Consider the following 25990-nt stretch of genomic DNA (forward strand, 5'->3'; position numbering starts at 1 on the left):
TAAGATCAGAGTTCCTGTGGGACATCCAGTTCTAAACTGGTTCAACTGGTTTCTGTGATGGGAGCTGAAGTTTCTCTGCAGTTTCCAGTAAAGCATCTTTTTATCTGTGGAGCTTTGAGGAACATTTTCCTGTCAGCAGAAGAAGAAGCAGCAGAGAAAAGAGGTTTGAAGTGTCTTTATGATTCAAAGCTGAACTGAAAATGATTCCCATTGTTAAGGAAGAAAATATCTAAAATAGTTAACTTTAGAAAAAATTTGGCTCTCTCTTCCTCTGGTCCAGGGTCCTCTCGGCGAGCCACGTGTGGCCACAAGGAAAACAACTATGCGTGTTGACGTCACAGAATTACAGAGTTTAATCCAATAAGAAACAACTTATGAATTAACAACAAAACTGCAGAACAACAGAAACATACATTCATTACCTGAGACAAAAATAGGAAAAGAAAAGCAAAGACGCGTCTTTGGAGAGAGCTGGTGCAAAAAGGCAAAAATAGTAGCAGCTATCTAAATTATTACTCCAGAGCACGAACTTTTATAATGTAGGTGTGTCTTTCTTTTTTTAATATTCAAGAAAGGTGTACCTCTGCTTGACCAACTAGAAACTACCTTGAACCTTCAGAAAAACTTAGAACTTCCCCTAATTTACTGCTGTGAACAAAGGCCATTTGCTCTTTTGTTTCACAAACGAAGAGGAGAGGAGAGCCTCATCCTGAACTCCTGCGGTTTTAAACCATCTGGATACGGGATATGCAGAGAAAAGTATTTCACAGATATGTGTGAAAACTGGTGTCTCTCCCGCTCTTTTCCTTACATAGGTTCTCAGGAACAGACTTAAATTCTGTAATTAGTTTAAGGAAAGTTTATCTTAACAAACCCAGTTTTGCTCCTCTGCACTCAGCACCCCAAAAGATTGAGTCCTGCCTTAAACCAAAAATAACACATAAAATCAACAGAACAAAATGAGGTACAATTCCTTTTTCTAACCTATAAAACATAATATTCAATCCTAAGTATACAAGTTAACACAATCATTTTCCAAAACCCCATTTAGCATAAATCCTGAGACATTTTCTAATACAGACAAAACATTTTCATTTAATTCTAACAGTCAGAAATAACACATTTTTCAAATCCATTCATCATCGACTAAATTAATTCTAAAACTAAATAATACAATTTTCAGTCAGAGCATACCATCAATAACTAAAAGAAATATCTTGTAAATTAACTGTTAGTGGTTCAAAATCTTCACACAACCCAGATATCCACAGAAGGATTGTGATCTCCTGTGAACTCGGTAAGTTCCTGTTTCCCAAGGTAGTTTAAATGATACTGGCCTCTACCTTCCTGCATATGTTAATCCATGGCCTCCTGTCCTATGTGTTACGACCACAGGGGTCCAGGGAGCAGCTCTGCAGATCACTCCATTTTCCTTGGTACTTTTGAATACTTACCCAGCAATAGTTTAATTTTAAATCACTAACTGAAACCTGTTCAAAGTTTAAAATTTGGTCAAAAAAGATTAAACTGTATTAAACACTAAAAATAGTCATATTTTCTCAACACCATGTTTCCATCTCAGACCATTTCTGGTTCCAGGATGAAAATGAATCAGAGAGAAAAAAGATCAACTTTCCAGTTGAATCCAGTTCAGATCAAAACTCCATGAAGCCTCTAAATGGAGCCCAGTTTGAATCAGATCTTTATTGATCCAAAGAAACAAACAATATCAGACACCAAATGACAGACATGAGAAAATAAACAGGAGGAAAATCTTGGAGGTCAGAGGTCATCATTATGATCCAGTCAGAGTCTCTTTAGACTCAAACTGCTGCAGCTTCAACCTCTGAGGATCAGCAGGACACAGAGACCGTTCTCTACTTTACAGAGATCATCGGCTCAACATAAATACTCTGTTCTTCCACCTGCAGAGAGAAGAAGGAAGGAGAGATCAGATCAGTGAGTGTTTCCAGCCTCTCCAGCAGCAGTCAGTGACGCAGCACATCCAGTAGATGGTTTCCAGGCTGCAATCAGACTGATCTCAGAGCTGTGACCAAGATGAACCTGATCAGTTGTTTCCTGTTGAACTGAGAGAACAAGCAGATCTGAAATCAGATCTGCTGCTGCCACAGTTTGATGAATGAGGACCACTGTCTCTAGACATGTTGGACGGCTGGACGCTGGAGTCCAGCTGGACGTCCTGGAGACATGGACACAGCAACAACACTCATCTTCACACCAACACAAACACAGGAACACAGCAAGCTGCTGCTCCTCTGATTGGCTGATTGCTGTCTCTGTGTCCAATCAGGAAGCCTGAACCATTCTCCTCCCACTGAGAAGCTGCAGCTTTACTGGGAACACTGGAGCTTTGCTTTGATGCTAACTGGGTTTAGTTCAATATGCTGACAGCAGCTGGACTCAGTACAAACATTTACTTACTGTAAAGTCTTTACAAAACGCTTCAGCTGCTGAACATCTGAATCCTTCAGGTTGTTGTATCTCAGGTTCAGTTCTGTCAGATGGAGGCTGTTGGACTTCAGAGCTGAGGCCAGAAAATCACAGCTGATCTTTGACAAACTGCAGCTGATCAACCTGAATAAAGAATAAAAGATGAGCTGAAGCCAACAGGATGCAGGTGAACCAGTCCAACAGAACCATTTAAAGATTCTCATGAATATTAAAGCCAACAAGCTGCTGCTTCAATAAAGACCTGCTGACTTCAGAACCAGAACCAGAACCTGGTACTGGGTCATGTTGTGTTGGAGGATTTTAGTCAGTAAAATCATTCCAGGTTCTGATCAAAGTGTTGAAGCATCAATCATTGATTATTGATTTGTTCCTGTCAGATTCCAGGAATTCACTTTTCTAGACTGGGTTGAATGACGTTTGACCTGCTTGACATGAGGGGGATTTCTACAGACTGGGGGTCCGAATGCTGTCCTGTTCTGACCTCAGGTCAGCAGGTCCAACTCAGTTACACAGAGGGACTAAATTAAACTCTGGATCCAGGAACAAACTCAGAAAATATTTATTAGAGCAGAAGAAATGAACTTTGATTTATGATCAAATATGGATAATTATTCACAGAAATATTGATAATTATATAATTACATACACCAATGTTTCCAGTCTGCAGCCTTCAGTCTGTAGAAAACCACAGAGCTCCTTCAGTCCAAAATCTTCCAGGTTGGTGTTGTTCAGATCCAGTCCTGTCAGATGGGTCGGGTTGGACTTCAGAGCTGAGAACAGAGACGTCCAGCTGGTCTCTGACAACCTGCAGTCCTTCAATCTGAATAAAAAATAAAAGATGAGCTGAAGCCAACAGGATGCAGTTAAAACTGAAATATGAACAAATAAATAATAAAATGTAGAAAATTAATTTCCCTGAATGTAAAAGAAACATGATGAACTGATTCTAACATCTGATCCAGTCAAACTGGTTTAAGAGTCCAAACCAGCAGAACCAGAACATTTGATCAACAAAGAAACTCAAGGATGATGAGGATGATTTCAGTCACTGATGAAGCTTGTTGCACACGAAGCTTTACAAAGGTAAGATCTCACTTCCTGTCCTACAAAATAAGAGCTGAATCAAGATGTTTGAACTAAATGACTTTAACACCAAAACCTTCACAAAGTCAGTATTTACTGCAGGACAGTTAATTACTGATCTTTATATTATTTCTGTCTCCTTCATGTCAGGAACTCAGCCAGAAGACTGTGGTCATCCTGACAGAGTCTGACCGTCAGAACAAACTCAGATTTCCTCTGGAAGCTGCTCTCAGTGGTTTGGAGGACGACTGATTTGTAATTTGCTCCATCAGTGGAATTGACACTAAAATGGAAACTCATCACCTGCTTCCATGTTGTTTTGCTTCCTGCCAACATAAAACTCCTGCATGAGCTGCAGCTCCATATCAGCAGGCAGTCGAGTCCCCAGAAAGCTTCCCTGTTTCTAGGAACAATTTCATCCAGAGTTGGTCGACTTTCTCTGTCAGACGGTGAACCTTCAGTCTGAGCATGTGCAGAACCTCCTAACACACCTGGTCCAGATTCATGTGCTGCAGTCTTTGCTGGTTCTGATGTCTGGACCAGAAATCTCATGTCCAGAAGAACCTGCAGCCTGTTGAGCTCAGAGAAAAACTCAGTGGTCTGGATTTGTTCAGATGAAGCCGAAGTTGGTTTGTGATTGAAGCTTCAGATTCAGGAAATGGATAAAGGGCGATTCCACCTAATTATTCACTACAACCAGCATCTTTAATCTGCTCTAGTTAAACATTAAAACACCTGGACTGGATTATTATCAACTAATAGCAGAATGTTTAAAACTAAGTGTGAGATTTGAGGAACTTCAATAAAGGGAGATTTTCACTTTCTCTGTTTTTGACCTGACCTTTGACCTGCTTGACATGAAGGGGATTTCTACACACTGGGGGTCCGAATGCTGTCCTGTTCTGACCTCAGGTCAGCAGGTCCAATTCAGTTACACAGAGGGACTAAATGAAACTCTGGATCCTGGAGCAAACTCAGAAAATATTTATTAGAACAGAAGATATGAACTTTGATTTATGATCAATTATATATAATTATTCACAGAAATATTGATAATTATATAATTACAGACCTCAATGTTTCCAGTCTGCAGCCTTCAGTCTGTAGAGAACCACAGAGCTCCTTCAGTCCAGAACCTTCCAGGTTGATGTTGTTCAGGTCCAGTTCTGTCAGATGGGTCAGGTTGGACTTCAGAGTTGAGAACAGAGACGTCCAGCTGGTCTCTGACAAACTGCAGCTCCACAATCTGAATAAAAAATAAAAGATGAGCTGAAGCCAACAAGATGCAGTTAAAACTGAAATATGAACAAATAAATAATAAAATGTAGAAAATTAATTTCCCTGAATGTAAAAGAAACATGATGAACTGATTCTAACATCTGATCCAGTCAAACTGGTTTAAAGAGTCCAAACCAGCAGAAACAGAACATTTGATCATCAAAGAAACTCAAAGTTTTTCTAAAAGTTTCTCAGGATCTTAAACTCAGTCGGATGTTTTTCTCTCCATGTTTCCTTCCAGGCTCTGTATCAGCCGACTGCTCTGTACCTTCATTTATCATCAGAGATTTTATGTCTCCAGTTTTTGGTCATTAATCTATTAATGATGTTTTTCTTGCTGGTTGTATTTTAACTGCAGCTCATTGCTAAGTATGACAGATGTAAACGTTTTATTTCAATCCGTCTAATTCAGTTTTACAACATCCATTACAGATCAGATCCTGAAAGTTGATCATTTTCTCATTTTGTGGTGATTCAGTTCCTGAACTATCAACTAGAAAATATAGAGTCTTTTCTCTGTCAGATTGATTTGGGTCATTTAGTTCAAGTTCTTAATCCTCCATCAGAGACGCTGCAGAAATGGGAACATTATCATAAAGAACAACCTGATTGTGAAGATGAGTCATTTTTAAATCTATTTTCCAGGTGAACCACATGAGGATGATTTCAGTCACTGATGAAGTTTGTTGCACACAAAACTTTACAAAGGTAAGATCTCACTTCCTGTCCTACAAAATAAGAGCTGAATCAAGATGTTTGAACTAAATGACTTTAACACCAAAACCTTCACAAAGTCAGTATTAACTGCAGGACAGTTAATTAATGATCTTTATATTATTTCTGCCTCCTTCATGTCAGGAACTCAGCCAGAAGACTGTGGTCATCCTGACAGAGTCTGACCGTCAGAACAAACTCAGATTTCCTCTGGAAGCTGCTCTCAGTGGTTTGGAGGACGACTGACTTGTAATTTGCTCCATCAGTGGAATTGACACTAAAATGGAAACTCATCACCTGCTTCCATGTTGTTTTGCTTCCTGCCAACATAAAACTCCTGCATGAGCTGCAGCTCCATATCAGCAGGCAGTCGAGTCCCCAGAAAGCTTCCCTGTTTCTAGGAACCATTTCATCCAGAGTTGGTCGACTTTCTCTGTCAGACGGTGAACCTTCAGTCTGAGCATGTGCAGAACCTCCTAACACACCTGGTCCAGATTCATGTGCTGCAGTCTTTGCTGGTTCTGATGTCTGGACCAGAAATCTCATGTCCAGAAGAACCTGCAGCCTGTTGAGCTCAGAGAAAAACTCAGTGGTCTGGATTTGTTCAGATGACGCCGAAGTTGGTTTGTGATTGAAGCTTCAGATTCAGGAAATGGATAAAGGGCGATTCCACCTAATTATTCAGTACAACCAGCATCTTTAATCTGCTCTAGTTAAACATTAAAACACCTGGACTGGATTATTATCAACTAATAGCAGAATATTTAAAACTAAGTGTGAGATTTGAGGAACTTCAATAAAGGGAGATTTTCACTTTCTCTGTTTTTGACCTGACCTTTGACCTGCTTGACATGAAGGGGATTTCTACACACTGGGGGTCCGAATGCTGTCCTGTTCTGACCTCAGGTCAGCAGGTCCAATTCAGTTACACAGAGGGACTAAATGAAACTCTGGATCCAGGAGCAAACTCAGAAAATATTTATTAGAGCAGAAGAAATGAACTTTAATTTATGATCAATTATAGATAATTATTCACAGAAATATTGATAATTATATAATTACAAACCTCAATGTTTCCAGTCTGCAGCATTCAGTCTGTAGAAAACCACAGAGCTCCTTCAGTCCAGAACCTTCCAGGTTGATGTTGTTCAGGTCCAGTCCTCTCAGATGGGTCAGGTTGGACTTCAGAGCTGAGAACAGAGACGTCCAGCTGGTCTCTGACAAAATGCAGCTCTTCAATCTGAATAAAGAATAAAAGATGAGCTGAAGCCAACAAGATGCAGTTAAAACTGAAATATGAACAAATAAAGAATAAAATGTAGAAAATTAATTTCCCTGAATGTAAAAGAAACATGATGAACTGATTCTAACATCTGATCCAGTCAAACTGGTTTAAAGAGTCCAAACCAGCAGAACCAGAACATTTGATCAACAAAGAAACTCAAAGTTTTCTATGAGCAGCAGCCTGGATGAGGTGAGCTATTTCTGCTGGTTCCTGATCATTAGCTGGAGACCCGACTTCGTAACCGGATCAGAACCACTCAGTTTATTCATGAATGGCCTTGGGTTCTTCTTAAAGCTGCTGAAAGCCAATGGAGGCCATTATTTCCTAAGGAGACGTGACCTGATGAAGCTTCATCACAAAGACGAGGCTCCAACCGACTGACAGCTGTCAGACTGAAGAGGACGGTTCCTCTCTGACCCGGCCCAACAGAACCACAGCTTCAGGACAAAGTGAGGAACCTGCTGCTGCTGCTGCAAACCTCACTGTCATTCAGTTCATCTAGATTTGCTTTTCTACAATCAGTCACTTCTTAGATGTTTCATTAATGATGATTTGAACTGGTCAGTGTTTGTGGCTCGACTGGAGGAAAACATTTCATTCTGGATGTAAAGATGAGAATCAGAAATAAAACAATCTGAATCTTTACCAACCAAACTGAAACATCTCCATTGTTAATTAACTTCATTTGAATTATTTTACTCATTTTGTTCATCAGTCAGAAACATTTTAAAAACTGAAAAACAAAGTTCAATGATCTCAAAGTCTGAAATAAGAAAATCATTTATTTATAAGCTAAAATTGTTTGAAATTTGAATCTGACATTTAAAAATATTGTTTTTAAATATTACAACTAAGTTATTAATTAAACTAAGGATTAAAGTATCAATGAATGATTTTATTGTATAAATAGAGAAAACAAACCCCAGATTCTTCACTTTACTGACTGAACTCTGCAGGATCTCAGACACATTCTTCATATCAGAGTCTCCAGCTTCATACATGTTGATCTGATTTATTTCCAGTTCAGTCAGATCTGGGTTGGACTTCAGAGCTGAAGCCAAAACTTCACATTCAGCCTTATGGATCGAACAGCCACCAAGTCTGTGATGAGAGAAGAAATAAATTCAGTTCTAATGAAATCAATCTGGATCATAAACAGATAAAATACGACAACAGTGATGTCATCATGATGTCATCATCTGATCAACATCTGATCTTCAGTTTACTGAGTTTGACCCGACAGAGAGTCTGTGCAGCTCCTGACTAAAGTCCAGGTTCTGGTTCTGGTCCAGGCTTCATGTCCTCAGACCTTCAGCTCAGTCAGATGTTGAAGATCTTCTATCATCTGTGAAGGAAAGTTCAGTTTCTCTGCAGCATCAGAGCCTCAAAGGAGCTGCAACAGCTGATGAAGAGGCTGACTGAGCTGAATGAAGGAAACTACTGGAGATGATGGAGAGGAGGAGGAACTGCTCACAGTTCTGACAAGTCACACTGACTTGGACTAGACCGTTTGGCTCCTTGAGATCTTCCACCAAGCAGCAAGTGAGTTATAAATGAAGTGAGCAGAGCAGGAAGTCCAGCCTGCTGTGGACCACTGGCATCTCTGGGTTTGTTTAGCCCATATCTGCTGCTGCAGCATCTACCCCTCATCATTAATAATTAGAGGTGTGCCGATCGATCGGACACCGATCATAATTGGCCAATTTCCATGAAAAAGTGTATAATCGGTGATCGCTGATCACGTCTCTTGTTGCCAATCACACAAACCGATCATCTGCATCTCATTTCCCAGCCTGCCTGTGCAGCTGGTCTCCTCTTTCCTTCACACTGCGTAAGCGCAAACCTTAGCGATGTGGAACTATAACGCACTGAGTGAATGGGGAAGTTTGCATGTTGCGCGAAAAATTGAAGTGCGACAAAATGCATCAACACGACAAATCTAATATGGGATAAAAACTATGGCATGCTTTACGGAGTTTGGCTACATTGAGGCTCACTGCAGTAAAAAAGACATACGGAGGATCTGATAGCAGGCAATGCAGCGCACAGCTACCAAGACTCACCCGGATTAGCATGACGGTCAGAAAGCTAAACAAATAACCCGCAAAATTATTTAAGTCTTTGATGTCAGACGCTGGTTCTGTTCTCGCTGTTGAACCGCTGCTACGCTACAGGTAGTAATATCTGACAGACGGAGCGCCGCTTCTGCTCCACCTGGTAGTGACTCTCTGTGCTGCGTTTGAAACTGTTGGGGGGGGAATTGCCGCCGACGACACATTCGCGCTTTTAGATGGAGATAGATTTTTACTCAGAATGCAAACCGTGAGTGAAACGGTGACTGGGACTGACTAGTATATATTCCATTGAGGGAAAGTAAGTTTCACATCTGCTCAAGAGCCCCCTGGTGGTTAAAGAAAAATCCACATATAAACCAGAAAATACAATATATGAAAAACACTGAATGCTCTCTGGTATGAGGAGGCGGGCCGGATCCGGCCCGCGGGCCATAGTTTGGGGACCCCTGGTCTAAACAGAGGAGCCATCCATTTATTTTGAGGAAATAAATAAAGGTGCAGAAGTTAATTAGATCCATGCGCAGTCCGCTGCACAACCAATGCAGCACCGCTGCGAAGAATTAAACTTAACTCGCCCTGCAGTTTTAACAAATGGAGGTGAAGATGTTACCCTCCCGCACCCAGAAGGAGAGCGATGCTCAGAAGGAGTGGCAGACGTAACCTCTGTCGTTTTGGAGAAGCGAAACCATGCACAAAATAAAAATAAAAAATCCTGGTAAAAACGCACACCCGAACTGCGCACAGGGTTAAAAAAAAAAGAAAAAAAATCTCGCAGAGTTCATTTGTTCGGTTTGGTTCAGACAGATCCACCTGTCAATGACCCAGCGCAGATTTCTCTGCAGATGCAACCAGGAAGAATTTGTGAAGCTGTGCGTTCAGACCGCAGCAGGTGAATTAATGGTAATTTAAGTGGAGTCGCTTAATTTCATTTGTTATAAGTTATTGGAGCCAGTCAGTGGTTTGTGTCACTATGGAGAAAAAGTTAGATCCATTTATCTGCTTTATGTGTGATGGGAAATATACAATATATAGTTACACTGCTTACGATACAGGCTGGTATCGCGCCTGATGTAAATCTTATTTATGTCATCACATGGACTTATATAAAGTTTTATACATTTTTTTTCATATATTTATTATTGTTTTTCTTCTTTAGGTTGGCTTAGAATGATTCCAAATAATGTACAGGAATGACCTGGTGCTGTTACATGTCAATCATCAGGGGAGGCCACTGGGGGGGCCAATCAGATGACAGGTGGGGCACTGCCCCCCCCGCCCCCCCTCTGGCTCCGCCTATGCCTCTTTACATTATTTAGCCTCTTCAGAGCCTTCATATGTTTTCAGTCTGTTAAAGATAGTATTATCAATAGCAGTACAATTTGCACAATGCCTGTTTTGTTTTTTTCTTGGAAAAAGTTATTAAAAACAAGTTTTTGTCTAAATTAAGGAGAATTCATGGTTACTTTTTCCACATAATGTAACCGGTAGTGTTTATGATAAAAAAAAAAAAAGAAAAAAAAAAAAGACTTCCGGTTATGGCGGCCAGGTGAAAGGACGTGTTTCCACCGCTCTGCTGTTCTTGTCAAAGAGTTTACCAAAATACCTTCCCTTTCGCAACGAACTAAACGGCCAGTGAGCGCGGGTGATCGGAATAATGCCTAAAGCAGCAAAACATCCCAGGAAGTAAGTGAAAAAGCAAAACAACATAAACTGACGGATTATCATGCTCGTGGCGAAGTGCTGAAAGCTAGTGCTAGCTACCGCAGTGAAGTTTCAAGTAGGATATTTGTTATGCCCAGAAACGCATGCCTGCCCAAAATTGCATCCCCTGTCGCTGGTGGGTTTTATTTCGCAAATTACTTGAAATAAATACGGTTTTTACACCTTTATTTTATTTGGGTCCAGCAGCATCTTCATGGTGAAGCAGTTCTCCAGAACTAAAGAGGCTGGATGTCTAAAGAGCTGAAGCTCATGTCTCTGCAGGTCTTCATGGAGGACAGCTAACAGCTTCAACAAAGGCTGCAGATGAAGAGTTGATGAGGAAAATGGTTCCAGCTCTGGAAGCAGAGTTCTCAGAGCTTTGGGAGGATCTGACAGAAACTAGGACTTTTTCTGGAACCAGACAACAATCACCACATTTTGGTCTCAGTTACAAACTCAGAAGAAACTAGGGGAGGAGGAAGAGGAGAGGATGATGACGGGATGAAGAAGATCAACACTGTTCACAAAGTTTATAATTAATACAACGGTTTATTTTAATGGTTCAACTTTCCATCAAACCTAAACAATTATTTTATAAAAACAGTCAAATATCCTAAAAGGTGAATTATGGAGCAGCAGCTCAATGAGTGAAGAGAGTTTAAAGTTTAAGAAGTCTCTCTGGCTGATTGGATCGGAGAGGAAATAGACATTTTCTAGAGTTCAGGGTTTTCTATTCATTTCAACCTGAAAACTGATAAAAAGTTAAATATTTTTAAAAGATCAAAATGTGTAAAAACCAGAAGCTGCAGCTGTCCTGGATGAACTGAATGTTTAGATGTTTGAATGGCTGAAATCATCCAGAGGATGAAGGAAGTAGTTAAAGGCCAAAAACATCCAGAATCAACTTGAAGAAAGAAGAAGAAACAGGAGGACAATAGTGCTGAATCAGCATTCACACAATGAAAACATCTGGACTCACCGAGCCTTTCTGCAGTTCCTCACAGCTGGAACCAGTCTCAGTCGTCCTGATTCTGATGTGTTGTACTTCTCCAGGTCCAACTCATCCAGAACCTCTGACATCTGCAGCATGAAGGCCAGAGCTGAACAGTCAGTCACTGAGAGCTGCTTCCCTGAATCCAGCAGCCGTTGGATCTCCTGATAAAATGAGACGTCGTTCATCTCCACCAGACAGTAGAAGATGTTGATGCTTCTGGCAGGAGAGATTCTATCAGTGTTCATCTCCTTCAGGTTGGTGATGATTCTCTGGATGGTTTCTGGACGGTTCTCTGTCTGACCCAGCAGATCCTCTAAGAGTCTCTGGTTGGACTCCACAGTGAGACCATGAAGGAAGCGGACAAACAGGTCCAGGTGGCCATTTTTACTGCTGAGGAATTTCTCCATGACTTTCTTCATGAAGTCATCCAGAGATGTTTCATTGTATTTTTGTCCCAGGAATGACTTGATGACCTCTGACCTCCTGCTGGTGAAGCAGTGGAGCATGTAGACGGCAGCCAGAAACTCCTGGACGCTCAGATGAACAAAGGAGTAGACGGAGATGTTGCGCGTTCCTCTCTCCGTTTTAAACATCTCAGTGAAAACTCCTGAGAACAACGCAGCATCTTTGATGTTGATGCCACATTTATCAAGATCTTTGTCATAGAAGACCAGGTTTCCCTCCAGCAGCTGATCTAGAGCCAGTCTTCCTAGAGACTCAATCAGCTTCCTGTTCTCTGGACTCCAGATATTTTTTGTCTTTCTTCGTCCATCAAACTTTTCCTCCTTGATTTTGAGCTGAACCAGCAGGAACTCCATGTACATCTCAGTCAGGGTCTTGGGCAGCTCTCCTCCCTCTCTGGTCTTCATCACATCCTCCAGAACTTCAGCAGTGATCCAGCAGAAAACTGGGATGTGACACATGATGTGGAGACTTTTTGATTTCTGGATGTGGGAGATGATCCTGCTGGCCTTCTCTTCATCACCTCTGAATCTCTTCCTGAAGTACTCCTCCTTCTGGGGGTCAGTGAACCCTCTGACCTCTGTTACCATGCCAACGCACTCAGCAGGGATCTGATTGGCTGCTGCAGGTCGTGTGGTTATCCAGAGGAGAGCAGAGGGAATCAGTTTCCCCCTGATGAGGTTTGTCAGCAGAACATCCACTGAGCTGGACTCTGTAGCATCAGTCAGGATCAGATTATCATCAAAGTCCAGAGGAAGTCGACTCTCATCCAGACCGTCAAAGATGAACAGAACCTGGAACTTTTTAAAGCTGCGGATTCCTGCGTCTTTAATATCTTCAAAGAAGTGATGAATCAGTTCCACCAAGCTGAACTTTTCTTCTTTCAGTACATTCAGCTCTCTGAAAGTGAATGGAAATATGAACTGGATGTTCTGGTTGGTTCTGCCCTCAGCCCAGTCCAGAGTGAACTTCTGTGTTAACAGTGTTTTCCCAATGCCAGCCACTCCCATGGTCATCACTGTTCTGATTGGTTGATCACTTCCAGGTTTAAAGATGTCTTCTCTCCTGATTGTTTCTTGTCTCCTGGATGCTGTTTCAATCCGTCTGACCTCATGTTCCTGGTTGACCTCTCTAGTTAACCCCTCTGTGATGTGGAGCTCTGTGTAGATCTGGTTCAGAAAGGTTTGATTTCCAGGTTCAGCGACGCCTTCAGAGAGACTCTGGAACTTCTTCTTCAAGTTTAACTTGAGTTTCCGTTGACATTTTCCAGCTGGAGTCCCTGCATGGAGACAACACACTGTAAGGTCTGGACAGGCCACTGCAGCTGGGGAGAGTGACCAATGAAAACAGCAAACTGGGACACAATATTACGCAGCACTGGGTCAAGCCAGGGAACTGTTCTCTCCACTGTCCTGTTTACTCTTTACAAACCGACTTCCAGTAGAAATCCAGGTTCTGCCCTAAGCAGAAGGATTCAGAGACACTTTGATAGTTGGTTGTTTAGGGATAAACAGGAAAAACTGTATAAAAACCTTGGCAAGAACTTTTTGAACTTGATCTGCATCAAATGCCTGCAGCTCAGTTCAACAAGGAGACCTTCTAGCCACCTCTTCTGTCTGGATGCATGTAGATGGACGGTAGACAGTCGGAGAGTTCATGTCATGCAGATCAGCAGCAGTTTATCATTTACTGGCCCTCAATGTTGGCGCTGCTGCATCACAGGGTGAATTTGGTAGCTGTCTGTGTGTTTCTGAAGGTTCTTCATCTGCAGCTGAATGGAACATTTTTATGTACTGGGTGCAGGAATTAAAACTAAAATGGGTTTTTATCTTGTGCATTGCTGCCATGTTTGTTTTTTACAGTATTTTACGTTAAATATAAAATCCCCAAAGTTTAAATTTCATGAGCAGCACATCAGTCACCACAGGTGATGTTTAAATAAAAAAGCTGCTGAATCCAGAACGTCATTGAGCTCATGTGACTGTTTGATTAAGATTTTCTGTGTTTGTTCGTTTCTCTTGTTTGATTTCAGTTGAATTCATTTTCTCATGTAATCATGTTTTAATTATTCAACATAACAGCAGAATTGTTGTAGAAATCCTCTTTCTGTCATGTTGGATTTAAGTTTCCTGACCCACATGCAAGTACTCACAACACCGGTTCAGTGAAAAGGTTTTTTTAATTGTAGATTGTTCGTACAAATTAAGTTCCACAGGATGGTAGGGGATTCTGCTTGGGTTTGTCTTTCGTGTGGCCGTGGCTTGGAGGGGAGGGCTAGGATCCGGGAGATGTTTGGTTTTGGCAGGAGGGATCTTAATGTCCAGGCGTGGTTCTTGGCTTGTTCCTGGCAGCTCGCCGTTTCCTGAAAGCAGACACAAAATTACTTGAGTCTTCTCAAAAAACATCTAAAGCATGGCTTCAGGGTTGACTCTGACCAACAAATGGGACCATCGAGCGATGAGTGACTGTTCCTCCGCTTCTTAAAGATCTGCCAGTCAATCATCTGGAATCAGCTGCCGGTGCATCAGCCTGTCAAGAGCTCTCCTCCGAGATCCTCTATAGAAAAGACCACTCACACTGACCCGAATCCTAACAGTACCCCTCCCTCAATGACCGCCACCTGGCGGTCTGGACGACCCAGAAACCCTGGAGGCGTGGAACTTCCTAAGAACGGACTCATCTAAAATAAATGACCTAGGGACCCAAGAGCGCTCCTCTGGGCCGTAACCCTCCCAATCCACCAGGTACTGGAAACCCCTTCCCCTACGACGGACATCCAGTATTTTATTAATGGTGTAGGCTGGACCCCCATCGATGCAACGGGCCGGGGGTGGGGGGTTAATAGGAGGACAAAGTGGGGAGGACTTCACAGGCTTGAGCAGGGAAACATGAAAAACCGGATGGACCCTGAGGGAAGATGGAAGCTTGAGCCTAACTGCCGAGGGGTTCAGAACAGCCTGGATCTCAAAAGGGCCCAGAAACTTGGGAGACAGTTTTTTAGATGCAGCTTTGAGGGGAATGTCTTTTGCCGAAAGCCAAACCTTCTGACCGGAGCAATAAACAGGTGTTGGTTTTCTTTTTCTATCAGCAAAACGGCGGTTCTGGGCCGCCGTCCGATTCAAAGCTGCAGTAGCCTCCCTCCAAATGCGCTGACACTTACGGATATGGTGTTGAACAGAAGTGACAGCATTCCGAGGCTCGTCTGAAGGGAGAAGGGGACGTTGATAACCCAGAGAACATTCAAACGGGGACAGACCCAAAGCAGAAGAAATGTGGCAATTATGGGCATACTCAACCCAGGGCAGATGGGAGGACCACGATGAGGGGTTGGAGGAATACATACAACAAAACGTAGATTCCATCTCCTGATTCATGCGCTCTGCCTGCCCATTGGTCTGAGGGTGGAAACCAGAAGACAAGGACACTTTAGCCCCAAGCGCGCCACAAAAATCTTTCCATACCTTGGAGATGAACTGGGGCCCTCGGTCAGACAGGATTTCCGTAGGAATCCCATGGAGCCTGAAAACATGTTTGACAAGCAAAAGAGCAGTTTCCTTAGCCGTGGGCAATTTTCTAAGGGGCACCAGATGACAGGCCTTGGAGAAACGATCAACAATGACCGTATGACCGTGAACCCCTTAGAAGGAGGCAGACCGGTAACAAAATCGAGAGCCACGTGTGACCAAGGACGTCCCGGAACAGGTAAGGGCTGCAAGAGGCCGCTGGGAGGTTGATGGTGAGACTTGTTTTTAGCACAGGTAGGGCAGGCTAAGACATAATCCTTAACATCCTTGTTCAGGGATGGCCACCAGAAGGAGCGCCTAATTAATGCTGTGGTCCGACCGGTGCCCGGGTGGCCAGAAAAACGAGATGCATGGGCCCAATGAATTAACCGGGAACGAACAGAAAGGGGCACATAGGTGCGGCCCGGGGGACCGGTACCCGGATCAGGATCGGACTGCTGGGCTTTGAGGACCAGATCGGAGATATCCCAGGAAACCGCCCCCACAATGCATGATTGTGGCACTATGGTGTCCACAACAAGGTCGCCCTCATCAGAGGAGAACTGCCGAGAGAGGGCGTCAGGTTTCACGTTCTTGGAGCCGGGTCTGTAGGAAATAAGAAAGTTGAATCTCGAAAAAAAAAGAGACCAACGTGACTGACAAGGATTCAACCTCTTGGCCGTCTGTAGGTAGGACAAATTTTTATGATCTGTCCACACCACGATCGGAAACTCAGCCCCCTCCAGCCAATGACGCCACTCCTCGAAAGCCATTTTAATAGCCAACAACTCACGATCCCCCACGTCATAGTTCCTTTCAGAAGGTGACAGCCGGCGAGAAAAAAAGGCACACGGATGCAGTTTATGATCTGAGAGCGAGACCTGAGACAAGACCGCTCCAACCCCCGAGTCAGAGGCATCCACCTCCAGCGTGAACTGCTGAGAAGGGTCCGGTTGGATCAGAACAGGAGCATCAGCAAACTTATCCTTCAGAGCCGAAAAAGCTGCTTCTGCTTCAGGAGTCCAGGTAAACTGGGTCTTGGTGGATGTGAGACTTGTCATGGGGGCTGCAGTTTGACTGTAGTTACGTATAAACCTCCGATAAAAATTTGCAAAACCCAAAAAACGTTGTAACTGTTTCTGGGAGGAGGGAGTTGGCCAATCCAGAACTGCGCGAATCCTCTCTGGATCCGGCTTCACCTGCCCGCTCTCCAAGATGAAACCCAGGAACGAGATGGAAGGTACATGAAACTCGCACTTCTCCACTTTAACGTACAAACTGTTCTCAAGGAGGCGTTGCAGGACCAGTCTGACGTGCTGTTTGTGTTCCGTTATGTTCTTAGAGAAGATCAGGATGTCGTCCAGGTAAACGAACACAAACTCATCCAGAAAATCACGCAGCACGTCATTAATGAGAGATTGGAAAACCGCTGGAGCGTTCGTCAGACCGAATGGCATAACCAGATATTCAAAATGGCCCAACGGAGTTTTGAACGCGGTTTTCCATTCATCCCCTTCACGGATGCGGACAAGATGGTAAGCATTTCGCAAATCCAATTTTGTGAACACTGTGGCGCCCTGAACCGGTTCAAAAGCTGAGGTGAGAAGGGGAAGAGGATACTTGTTCTTAACTGTGATCTGATTAAGACATTTGTAGTCAAGACATGGCCTGAGAGAACCGTCTTTCTTAGATACAAAAAAGAATCCGGCCCCTAACGGAGACGTAGAGGGGCGGATAATGCCTGCAGCTCGTGACTCATTAATATATTTCACCATACTCTCCCTCTCTGGCTTAGAAATGTTATACAGCCGACTAGAGGGCAGCGGAGCGCCAGGAAGGAGATCAATAGCGCAGTCATAGGGGCGGTGGGGAGGAAGTGAAAGCGCTTTATTTTTTTTAAACACCAGTTTTAAGTCATGATATTCTGGGGGCACTTTAGACAGATCCTGGGCATCATCTTCGTCCTCCTGGGTGGTGTCCAGTTTAAGATTCGTCAAGGCTGACATCAGACAGGTTGCATGACAGCTTCTGCTCCATGACTCCACTCTTCCCTCATACCAGTTAAGGTGAGGATTATGTTGTCTCAACCAGGGCATGCCCAGCACCAAAGGACTCTGTGGGGAGGGAAACACATAAAAAGTCAGAAACTCTCGGTGATTGCCTGAAACCAGAAGTTCGATAGGTTTAGTCTGTTGTGAAATTGCTGGCAGAACTCCGCCATCCAGGGCAGAGACTTGGATTGGAGCGGGAAGAGAAATAGTAGGTACATTAAGATTTTTAACCAGTTCCTTATCGATCAGGTTTTTTTCACACCCTGAATCAATTAGTGCTGAGAGGTTAACTGACCTTTGATTGAAGCAAAGAGAGGCAGGAAGAGAAAATCGGGAGATCGAACTGGTACATCCACCCACCAGGACTCCCGTGTTCACTGGTGGGCTTTTCCTTTTAACCGAGCAGGACATGCGGCGACAAAATGGCCGGAGAGACCGCAGTAAAAGCAGGCTCGGGCTTCTAGTCTTTGTTGCCTTTCTGTGGGGGAAATCCTGGTACGGCCAATCTGCATGGGTTCCTCGGGAGGGAGCGTGTCCGGTGGAGTTTCCATGGCAACCCCGGGAGTGAAACTGTCTGGAAAGAATACAGGTTTTGATCTTTTCCTCTCTCGAGACCTGCCTCGCAGTCTATTGTCAATCTTGATAGCCAGGGATATTAAAGCCTCCAAATTGGGTGGTTCGTCCCTGTAGGCCAGTTCATCCTTAAGGGTCTCATTTAGAGCCTGAATGAAAGCCCCTTTAAGAGCTTCGTCATTCCACCCGGACGTAGCTGCAAGGGTGCGGAAATCTATAGCGAATTCAGCTGCAGAACGGGATCCCTGCTTCAAGTTCCAAAGCTGGTGCGTGATTTCTGAACTAGACTCTGCATAGCCGAATGTTTGCTTTAGCTCACTTAGAAAGGTAACGAACGGTGTTTGAGAGAGAGATGCCAGGCTAAATTTAGCTTCTGCCCAAAGCAGGGCTTTCCCCTTTAATAACCCGATCATATACGCCATCTTGGCTGAGTCATCCGGAAATGATTCTGGATCTCTGCAAAACACGATGGAACATTGCAAAATAAAGCCCCCGCACTTCCCAATCTCCCCAGAATAGTGATCAGGCGTCGGAAGCGAAATCTCTCGGCCCGGTGCGTTCCCGCCGGGGTTGACTGCGTGGAAGACTCCGTCCCGGGTGGAGGGGCAGCGGCGGCGGCGGCTGCTGCTGCTGTGTCGGCTGTATTAGGAGGCTAGGGATTTTGATCCAGTCTATTTGACAGTCCTGAGATTGACGTTCTCAGTTGATTAATTATCTGTCCCTGGAAATTCTGTTGATCCAATAAAGTACAGAGCATGGCATCGTGACGAGCTAAGAGTTCGGCTGAGCTTAAAGCGGGTCTTGTGAGAGTACTTGCTGGGTCAACCTAGCTCGATGGTTCTGTCATGTTGGATTTAAGTTTCCTGACCCACATGCAAGTACTCACAACACCGGTTCAGTGAAAAGGTTTTTTTAATTGTAGATTGTTCGTACAAATTAAGTTCCACAGGATGGTAGGGGATTCTGCTTGGGTTTGTCTTTCGTGTAGCCGTGGCTTGGAGGGGAGGGCTAGGATCCGGGAGATGTTTGGTTTTGGCAGGAGGGATCTTAATGTCCAGGCGTGGTTCTTGGCTTGTTCCTGGCAGCTCGCCGTTTCCTGAAAGCAGACACAAAATTACTTGAGTCTTCTCAAAAAACATCTAAAGCATGGATTCAGGGTTGACTCTGACCAACAGATGGGACCATCGAGCGATGAGTGACTGTTCCTCCGCTTCTTAAAGATCTGCCAGTCAATCATCTGGAATCAAGCTGCCGGTGCATCAGCCTGTCAAGAGCTCTCCTCCGAGATCCTCTATAGAAAAGACCACTCACACTGACCCGAATCCTAACACTTACTGCTCTGCAGACGGTCAGCCAGCTCCTCCTGCTTCATCTTCCTCAGGAAGTTCAGGGTGATCTTCATCACCGCCTCTCTGCTCCTCCTCTGCTCCTCATCCTCACTCTGACCCTCTGAGCATTCTGGGTCATCTGGACTCAGAACCTTTTGGATCTTCTTCAGCTCGTTCTTCACGAATGTGACAATGTTTTCCTCCAGCAGCTGGAACAGAATGAGAAGATATCAGACTAGATCTGAACATCAGGTCCATGTTGGACAGACTGACAGTCCTCTGGTCTACAGACTGAACAGAACCGATGTACAGACCAGAAATATGGAGTCCAGCTGTGTTTGGTGCTGCTGGACAGACGGATCAGTGGGAACCTCTGAGCTCTGCAGATCCTCTCTGTGGAGGAACCAGGACAAATGAACCACAATCTGTCTGTCCACACAGAGACAACATTATAGGTGCATGGCCATTTCTAGTTAGATTTTCTGTTACATTTTAATACCTGATGTATATGTGGCTCAGATTTGTATAGATAATCTATTCCAGAGTAGCTTTTGTGTGGATCTGAGTAAAATGTGTCGTCTCTCTTCTTGGGGTTGATATTTCTCCAAGCATCAATCAGACCAGCTCTTTAGTAATATTATTTAGCATTCTGGATGTCGTTGTCTGTGGCCCATAATCAGAAGAGTATCTAACTAATATATTATTTTAAACCGTATTAAAGTCTCCCCCCATCAGTTTCATTCCTTTTCCATCATCAGTTATTATTCTGACTATTTGTTTCAGGAAACTGTCCTTCTCCTCATATACATTTATTACTGAAATTGTCATTTCTCCGATTCGTCCTACAATCATTACATATCTTCCTTCTTTATCCTTTTCCTCTTTTTCAACTTCAAACAAAATCCCTATTTTGAGTCAAATTGCTGCCCCTCCCTTTTCCAAATGAAACAGAAAATGTCTGACCTGCCCTCTCCCTTCTCATTTTCTGTGTTGGTTCTCCATCAGGTGTGTCTCCTGTAATAAAGCTGCTGTGCATCACCTGAGCCAATGCTGGGTAACCAACCAAAGCCAACATTCAGTGAATCTTTAAGATCATTTATCCTGCCTGATGTCTCACTGAGCACTGAAGCAAAGAGACAGTAGAAAACAGGGATCCGACCAAACAGAAGGTGAGAGACGCGTCATGCGGACAAGACGGAGTAGCGCTTGGCGGTGTTTTGGAGCGGTCCCCTTGGAGGAGTTTTGTGGCGGAGCTCTTCTGTGGGGATCGCGGCTGGCGATCCCCCTGCCTGGAGTGGAGCAAAGCCGTCACCGCAGCCCTGAGCCGCCGGAGGTCCCGGCCCCTGGGCAAAGCCGTCACCGCAGCCCTGAGCCGCCGGAGGTCCCGGCCCCTGGGCAAAGCCGTCACCGCAGCCCTGAGCCGCCGGAGGTCCCGGCCCCTGGGCAAAGCCGTCACCGCAGCCCTGAGCCGCCGGAGGTCCCGGCCCCTGGGCCCCGCCTGCAGCTGCCTCCGGTCCCCGCACCGAGGCAGCGTCTGTTCCCGCTGCCTCCGGTCCCCGTACCGAGGCGGCGTTTGCTTCCGCCCCCAGAGTTTCCCGAGTCCGCTCCGTGCGGGCAGTCCCCAGCTCCAGCGTTCCCCGAGCTTCCCGAGTTCCCTGTGGCTCCGCCCCCCGAGTTTGCGGACGAGCCCGAGCTCCCTGAGTCTGCTCCCCCCGAGCTCCCTGAGTCTGCTCCCCCCGAGCTCCCTGAGTCTGCTCCCCCCGAGCTCCCTGAGTCTGCTCCCCCCGAGTTTCCAGAGTCTGCTCCCCCCGAGTTTCCAGAGTCTGCTCCCCCCGAGTTTCCAGAGTCTGCTCCCCCCGAGTTTCCAGAGTCTGCTCCCCCCGAGTTTCCAGAGTCTGCTCCCCCCGAGATCCCAGCCGGCCTTCCTGCCGGCCCGCCGGACCCGTCTCCTCGCTTCCTGCGCCGGCGGAAGAGACCGCCGGACCCGTCTCCTCGCTTCCTGCGCTGGCGGAAGAGACCGCCGGACCCGTCTCCTCGCTTCCTGCGCAGGCGGAAGAGACCGCCGGACCCGTCTCCTCGCTTCCTGCGCCGGCGGAAGAGACCGCCGGACCCGTCTCCTTGCTTCCTGAGCCGGCGGAAGAGACCGCCGGACCCGTCTCCTCGCTTCCTGCGCCGGCGGAAGAGACCGCCGGACCCGTCTCCTCGCTTCCTGCGCCGGCGGAAGAGACTGCCGGACCTGCCCAAGGGGGTCCGCCTCCTTCGCCGGCAACGTCCGCCGGATTAGCCTCCTGGTTCTCCGCCCACTCTGATGGGTAGTTTTTTGTTTTGGACTCTGGCCCTCCGTCCGTCGCCCCTCCGCCCACCCTGTTGGGTTGTTTTGTGTTTTTTGGACTTTTCTGTTTGTTGTGGGCGTCTGGTATCCGCCCTTGAGGGAGGGGTACTGTTAAGATCCGTGTTTTTGTGTGTTTATTTTTGAGTTTTCTGTGTTCAGTCCTGTTTCCCTGTGAGTCTCTGTCCTGTCCTCCCCGTTGATTGCTCCCCAGGTGTGTCTCATTCCCTTAATTACCCCGTGTGTATTTAAACCCACCTGTTGTCTGTGTTCCTTGTCGGATCCTCGTCGTATGTGTCGTAGTCAGTGTCGTTTGTGTTTCGCTCCAGTAGAACTGTGAAGTCCTGGATAGCGTTAGCTCTCGTTTTCAGTCCTGTGTGTTCAGTTGCTACCGGTATTTGGCTGTGTGCCTGTCTCTTTGCCGTGCTGCCTGTTTTTTGGACTGTGAGCATCACCATTAAAACTTCATCATCACCATAACCTGGGTCTCAGCGTCTCTCCTCACCACCACCCACAACCACCTTATGACAGGAGCAGAAAATGGACGCATAATAAAGCCTCCTTTACTTTCTGCCTGTCTCCTCGTGTATCCAAGCCTAGAACCAGTCCTGCTCTGCAGAGTCACATGAACCAGATAGAAACTGGTTTCTTACTCTGGTTCTGATGGTCCAGGTTCAGTTCTGAAGTCTGGATTGTCTCCTTTGGACCGGTCACTCCTCATGGAGGGACAGCTGGATCCTGGAGGTTCTGCTCTCCCTCTGTGGTTCTGACCTCTGAAACACAAACATGTTGTTATTCAGATCAATCAGTGAGAAACTGAGATAAAAACCAGAGAAGAAGCTCTGAACACAAACTGCTGCAGGTCTGAAGCTCCAGAGTGAAACATTCAGACTGATCTGTTGGTCAAACTGAACCTTCATTCAACTTTATTAGTTCAGTTCATTTCAGCAGCAAGGCAGTTCAAGGCGCTTTGCATAATGAAGACAGAAAGCTATAAAGAAAACATCAGGCATTCAACAACTGAACAGACATTATATTTGATGAGAGCATCACCAAAATCACAACCATCAAATATGTTGGTCACTGTTTCATTTATAATCAAAGCCACTAAAATCAGATGGTTTTTAGTCTGGAGTTAAAGAAATTCAGTGTTTCGACTCTTGTACAGTTTTCTGGAAGTTTATACAATTTAAACTTTGACAAACTCACCTGGTTCATCTTCTTGTAAAAATCAGTTTAGTGACGTGATTGAGACGAGAGACTAGTGATGGAAAAGTTACTACAGAGTAAAGAGTCAACTAGTTGCTGCAACATCCAGTTCAGAGACAATCTGAGTCGTTGCTCCTCACATTGTTGCTGGTTTTTGTTTTCATTTTCATCATTTTTCATTCAAACTGATTTACTGACCAACATCCTTCATGTTTAACTTTAAATTAATATGGAAGAAATTTAAGTTACTTTTGATCAAACACTGAAGATCAACCAGTTAATATCATCTATATTTTATCTCTATAGATTCACATGAACCAGATAGAAACTGGTTTCTTACTTTCTGTCTGAGGGTCCAGGTTCAGTACTGAAGTCTGGAGGTTTATGTTTGGACCGGTCACTCCTCACAGACGGACTGATGGGTCCTGGAGGTTTTGCTCTGTCCTTCTTTAGATCCAGATCTTCCATCTTCTGGACTTCAGTCAGCCTGAGAAAGAAACCAGAACCAGTCAGACCAGTGGTCCAGGTCCAGTAAGTGTCCTGTGAAGCAGAAAGCTGGTTCCCATCAGGAGTTCAGAGGATCAGAGTGAATCAGATGAATGAACAAGTGAACATTTCCTATGAACTAGTGAACTTGTTTAGCTCCCACAGTGGACCTGAACGCATCATGACTCTATTGTAGCTCCGTATGGAGGGAGTCAGTGTGCAGAAGGTTCTGAGGGAGCAGCAGCTCAGGTCGGGTCCACAGCTCTCCTCCAGACAGAACCGGGTCCAGCTGGGATCTCAGCAACATGTCAGCCTCTGTGGTCATGTGAGCAGCTCAGCAGGATTTCCTCTCAGCTAAAGCTGCTTTCAGGGACCACAGCATCCAGCTGAGGTACCAGCTGGACCCACTGCAAGGAATCATGGGTAATCAGCTGCTTCAATGAGGGGATGAAGCCCCCAAACACTCAGCGAGGCCCGATTCTTTCTGCTGCAAGGAGCAACAAGAGGTAAAAATTAAAAAAGACCAAAGTCAGTGAAGAGGAAGAGAGGAAATCTGTGGACTGGTTAAAGCCGGTTCTGATCCAGACAAGAGAAACATCAGTTTGTGATGAACCCAGACTGATGAGGGACGGAGTGATGTGTTTCACTTTCTGCTGACTTCAACAAGCAAAGAAACTAGTTTAAAACTGTTTTTGTTCTGATTTTTAGGTTAAAAAGATTCACAGAGAGTCCCTACAACAAGAACACTGATGTAAAAAGTTACATGAGGTTAACTTTTTTAGTTTAGTTCATTTAGGTTAGATTTGAGAAGGTCGTTGCTGCACACTCCACTCAAACAGATCAGATTCAGATGCAGCTGTCATGGTGGACCACTTTATCTCTAAAGCACTTAAAATAAAACAGCAGCTGACCAAAGGGTTGCAGGAAAATGAAAACAAATGATAAAATATAAGAAAAACAAAAATCAAACATCAGAAATGCAAGTAGCAGAGCAGCATTAACCCTTGTGCTGCAGGACTGAGGCAAACGTAGAGGTCTATGGAAAATGATCCAGGTTTTACGTGTGTGGGGTCGATTGGACCCCATTTCGACATACAAGGGTGAAGACAAGGGTTTTAACCCTATAGCTCACTTAGGGACTATCAACAAATTACCGAACCAAACATTCCTGTCAAAGAAATGTTTACAAATGCCTTGAATTGTAACCAGCTAACTGTCAGTGCTAATTCATGCTTTTCTATTAAATTTTAAAGTCATATACAATATTTTAAATAATTTTAATATTAAATAATATGTTTTATTCAATAGCTTACAGATCATGTGACCTATTGACTCAGAATCAGTGTGAAATAATTCTACTAGTCTCTATAAATGAGGCACAGACATTTGTTTTCCATTTTCAGTCTTTTTTTTTTTTAGGAATTTTTGTGTCAAGATTGAGTGTTTTTCTTCAATAGCGTCCAGGTCATGTGACCTAATGATTCAAAATCAGTGTGAAATTGTTCTACCAGCTTGTATAGATGAGGCACAGACATTTGTTTTCCATTTCTACCTGTTTTCCATTTTTTAGGAATTTGTTTTGTCAATATTTAGTATTTTTCTTCAATAGCTTCCAGGTCTTGTGACCCATTGACCCAGAACCAGTGTGAAATTGTTCTAGTATCCTGTACAGATGAGGCACAGACATTTGTTTTCCATTTTAATGTTTTTTTTTTAGCAATTTTCTTTGTCAAAATTTTGTGTTTTTGCAATAGCTTCCACGACATGTGTCCTATTGATTCCAAATCACTTTGAAATTGTTTTACAAATCATTAGAGATGAGGCACCCTCATTTTTCCCCATTTTAGACCTTTTACCATTCTTTACATCATTTAAATTTACTAATTAAAAAATATAAGTGGTATTTAATAGCTTAAATTTCATGTGACCCACTGAGAAGGAATAAAAAGTGTTAAATGGAATAAAAATGAGTGTGGCCCACCTATCCAGTCTAGTAGAATAATTTCACATTGATTTTGAGTTAATAAGATCCAATTAACTTATGGGTCTTATGACCCATAAGCTATTGAAGAAAAATAAATTAATCATCTTCCCCTTGTCTGCAGTCGGGTTGCGGGGTCAGCAGAGGCACAGAATTCACTCTCCCCAGCCACTTGTTCCAGCTCCTCCAGAGGAATCTGTCAAGAAAAGTCGAGCTCATCCATCTTCCCCATGCTGGAGATTTTAGTTTAATAATAACAATGAATAAAGTTACCTTTAAAATTGAGTACAGGTAACATCTAGCCCCAACAGTAGAGTCAGACTGTAATAAAATTAATCTGGTTGTGTGTGTTGTTAGTGTCCTGCAAACTTTGCTTTAATTCTACTTCTATTTAATCATAAAAAAATCATAGTCAGGCAGAAAAAGAGTCATAGAACAGAAAGAGCAGGTTTCCTGAAGAAAAAGG

General features: G+C 44.3%; 1 protein-coding gene across 6 annotated transcripts in view; it reads right to left on the reverse strand.

Annotated features, from left to right (window-relative positions):
* Positions 1-329: 329 nt before the first annotated feature.
* LOC148160469 (NLR family CARD domain-containing protein 3-like) overlaps positions 330-25990 on the reverse strand; it is a 33090-nt gene continuing 7429 nt past the window's right edge. The window contains exons 2-12 of one of the 6 annotated variants that reach the window (XM_088011459.1): positions 23398-23544; positions 22502-22621; positions 19834-19912; positions 19527-19728; positions 11588-13343; positions 7754-7933; positions 6614-6787; positions 4628-4801; positions 3119-3292; positions 2443-2595; positions 330-1898 (exon numbers count right to left, since the gene is read on the reverse strand). In XM_088011459.1, coding sequence (XP_087867585.1) covers positions 1892-1898; positions 2443-2595; positions 3119-3292; positions 4628-4801; positions 6614-6787; positions 7754-7933; positions 11588-13343; positions 19527-19728; positions 19834-19912; positions 22502-22621; positions 23398-23525 — 3147 coding nt within the window. In that variant the 5' untranslated portion in view covers positions 23526-23544 and the 3' untranslated portion in view covers positions 330-1891. Of the gene's footprint in view, positions 1926-2442; positions 2596-3118; positions 3293-4627; positions 4802-6613; positions 6788-7753; positions 7934-11587; positions 13344-19526; positions 19729-19833; positions 19913-22501; positions 22622-23397; positions 23598-25990 lie in introns of all 6 variants that reach the window. The other 5 variants (XM_088011453.1, XM_088011456.1, XM_088011467.1 and 2 more) reach the window with 5 other exon arrangements.

The sequence above is a fragment of the Poecilia mexicana genome, unplaced genomic scaffold, assembly GCF_051168715.1.
Source record: "Poecilia mexicana isolate PSO_F unplaced genomic scaffold, ASM5116871v1 scaffold_2, whole genome shotgun sequence".
In the NCBI taxonomy this organism is placed as follows: Eukaryota; Metazoa; Chordata; class Actinopteri; order Cyprinodontiformes; family Poeciliidae; genus Poecilia; species Poecilia mexicana.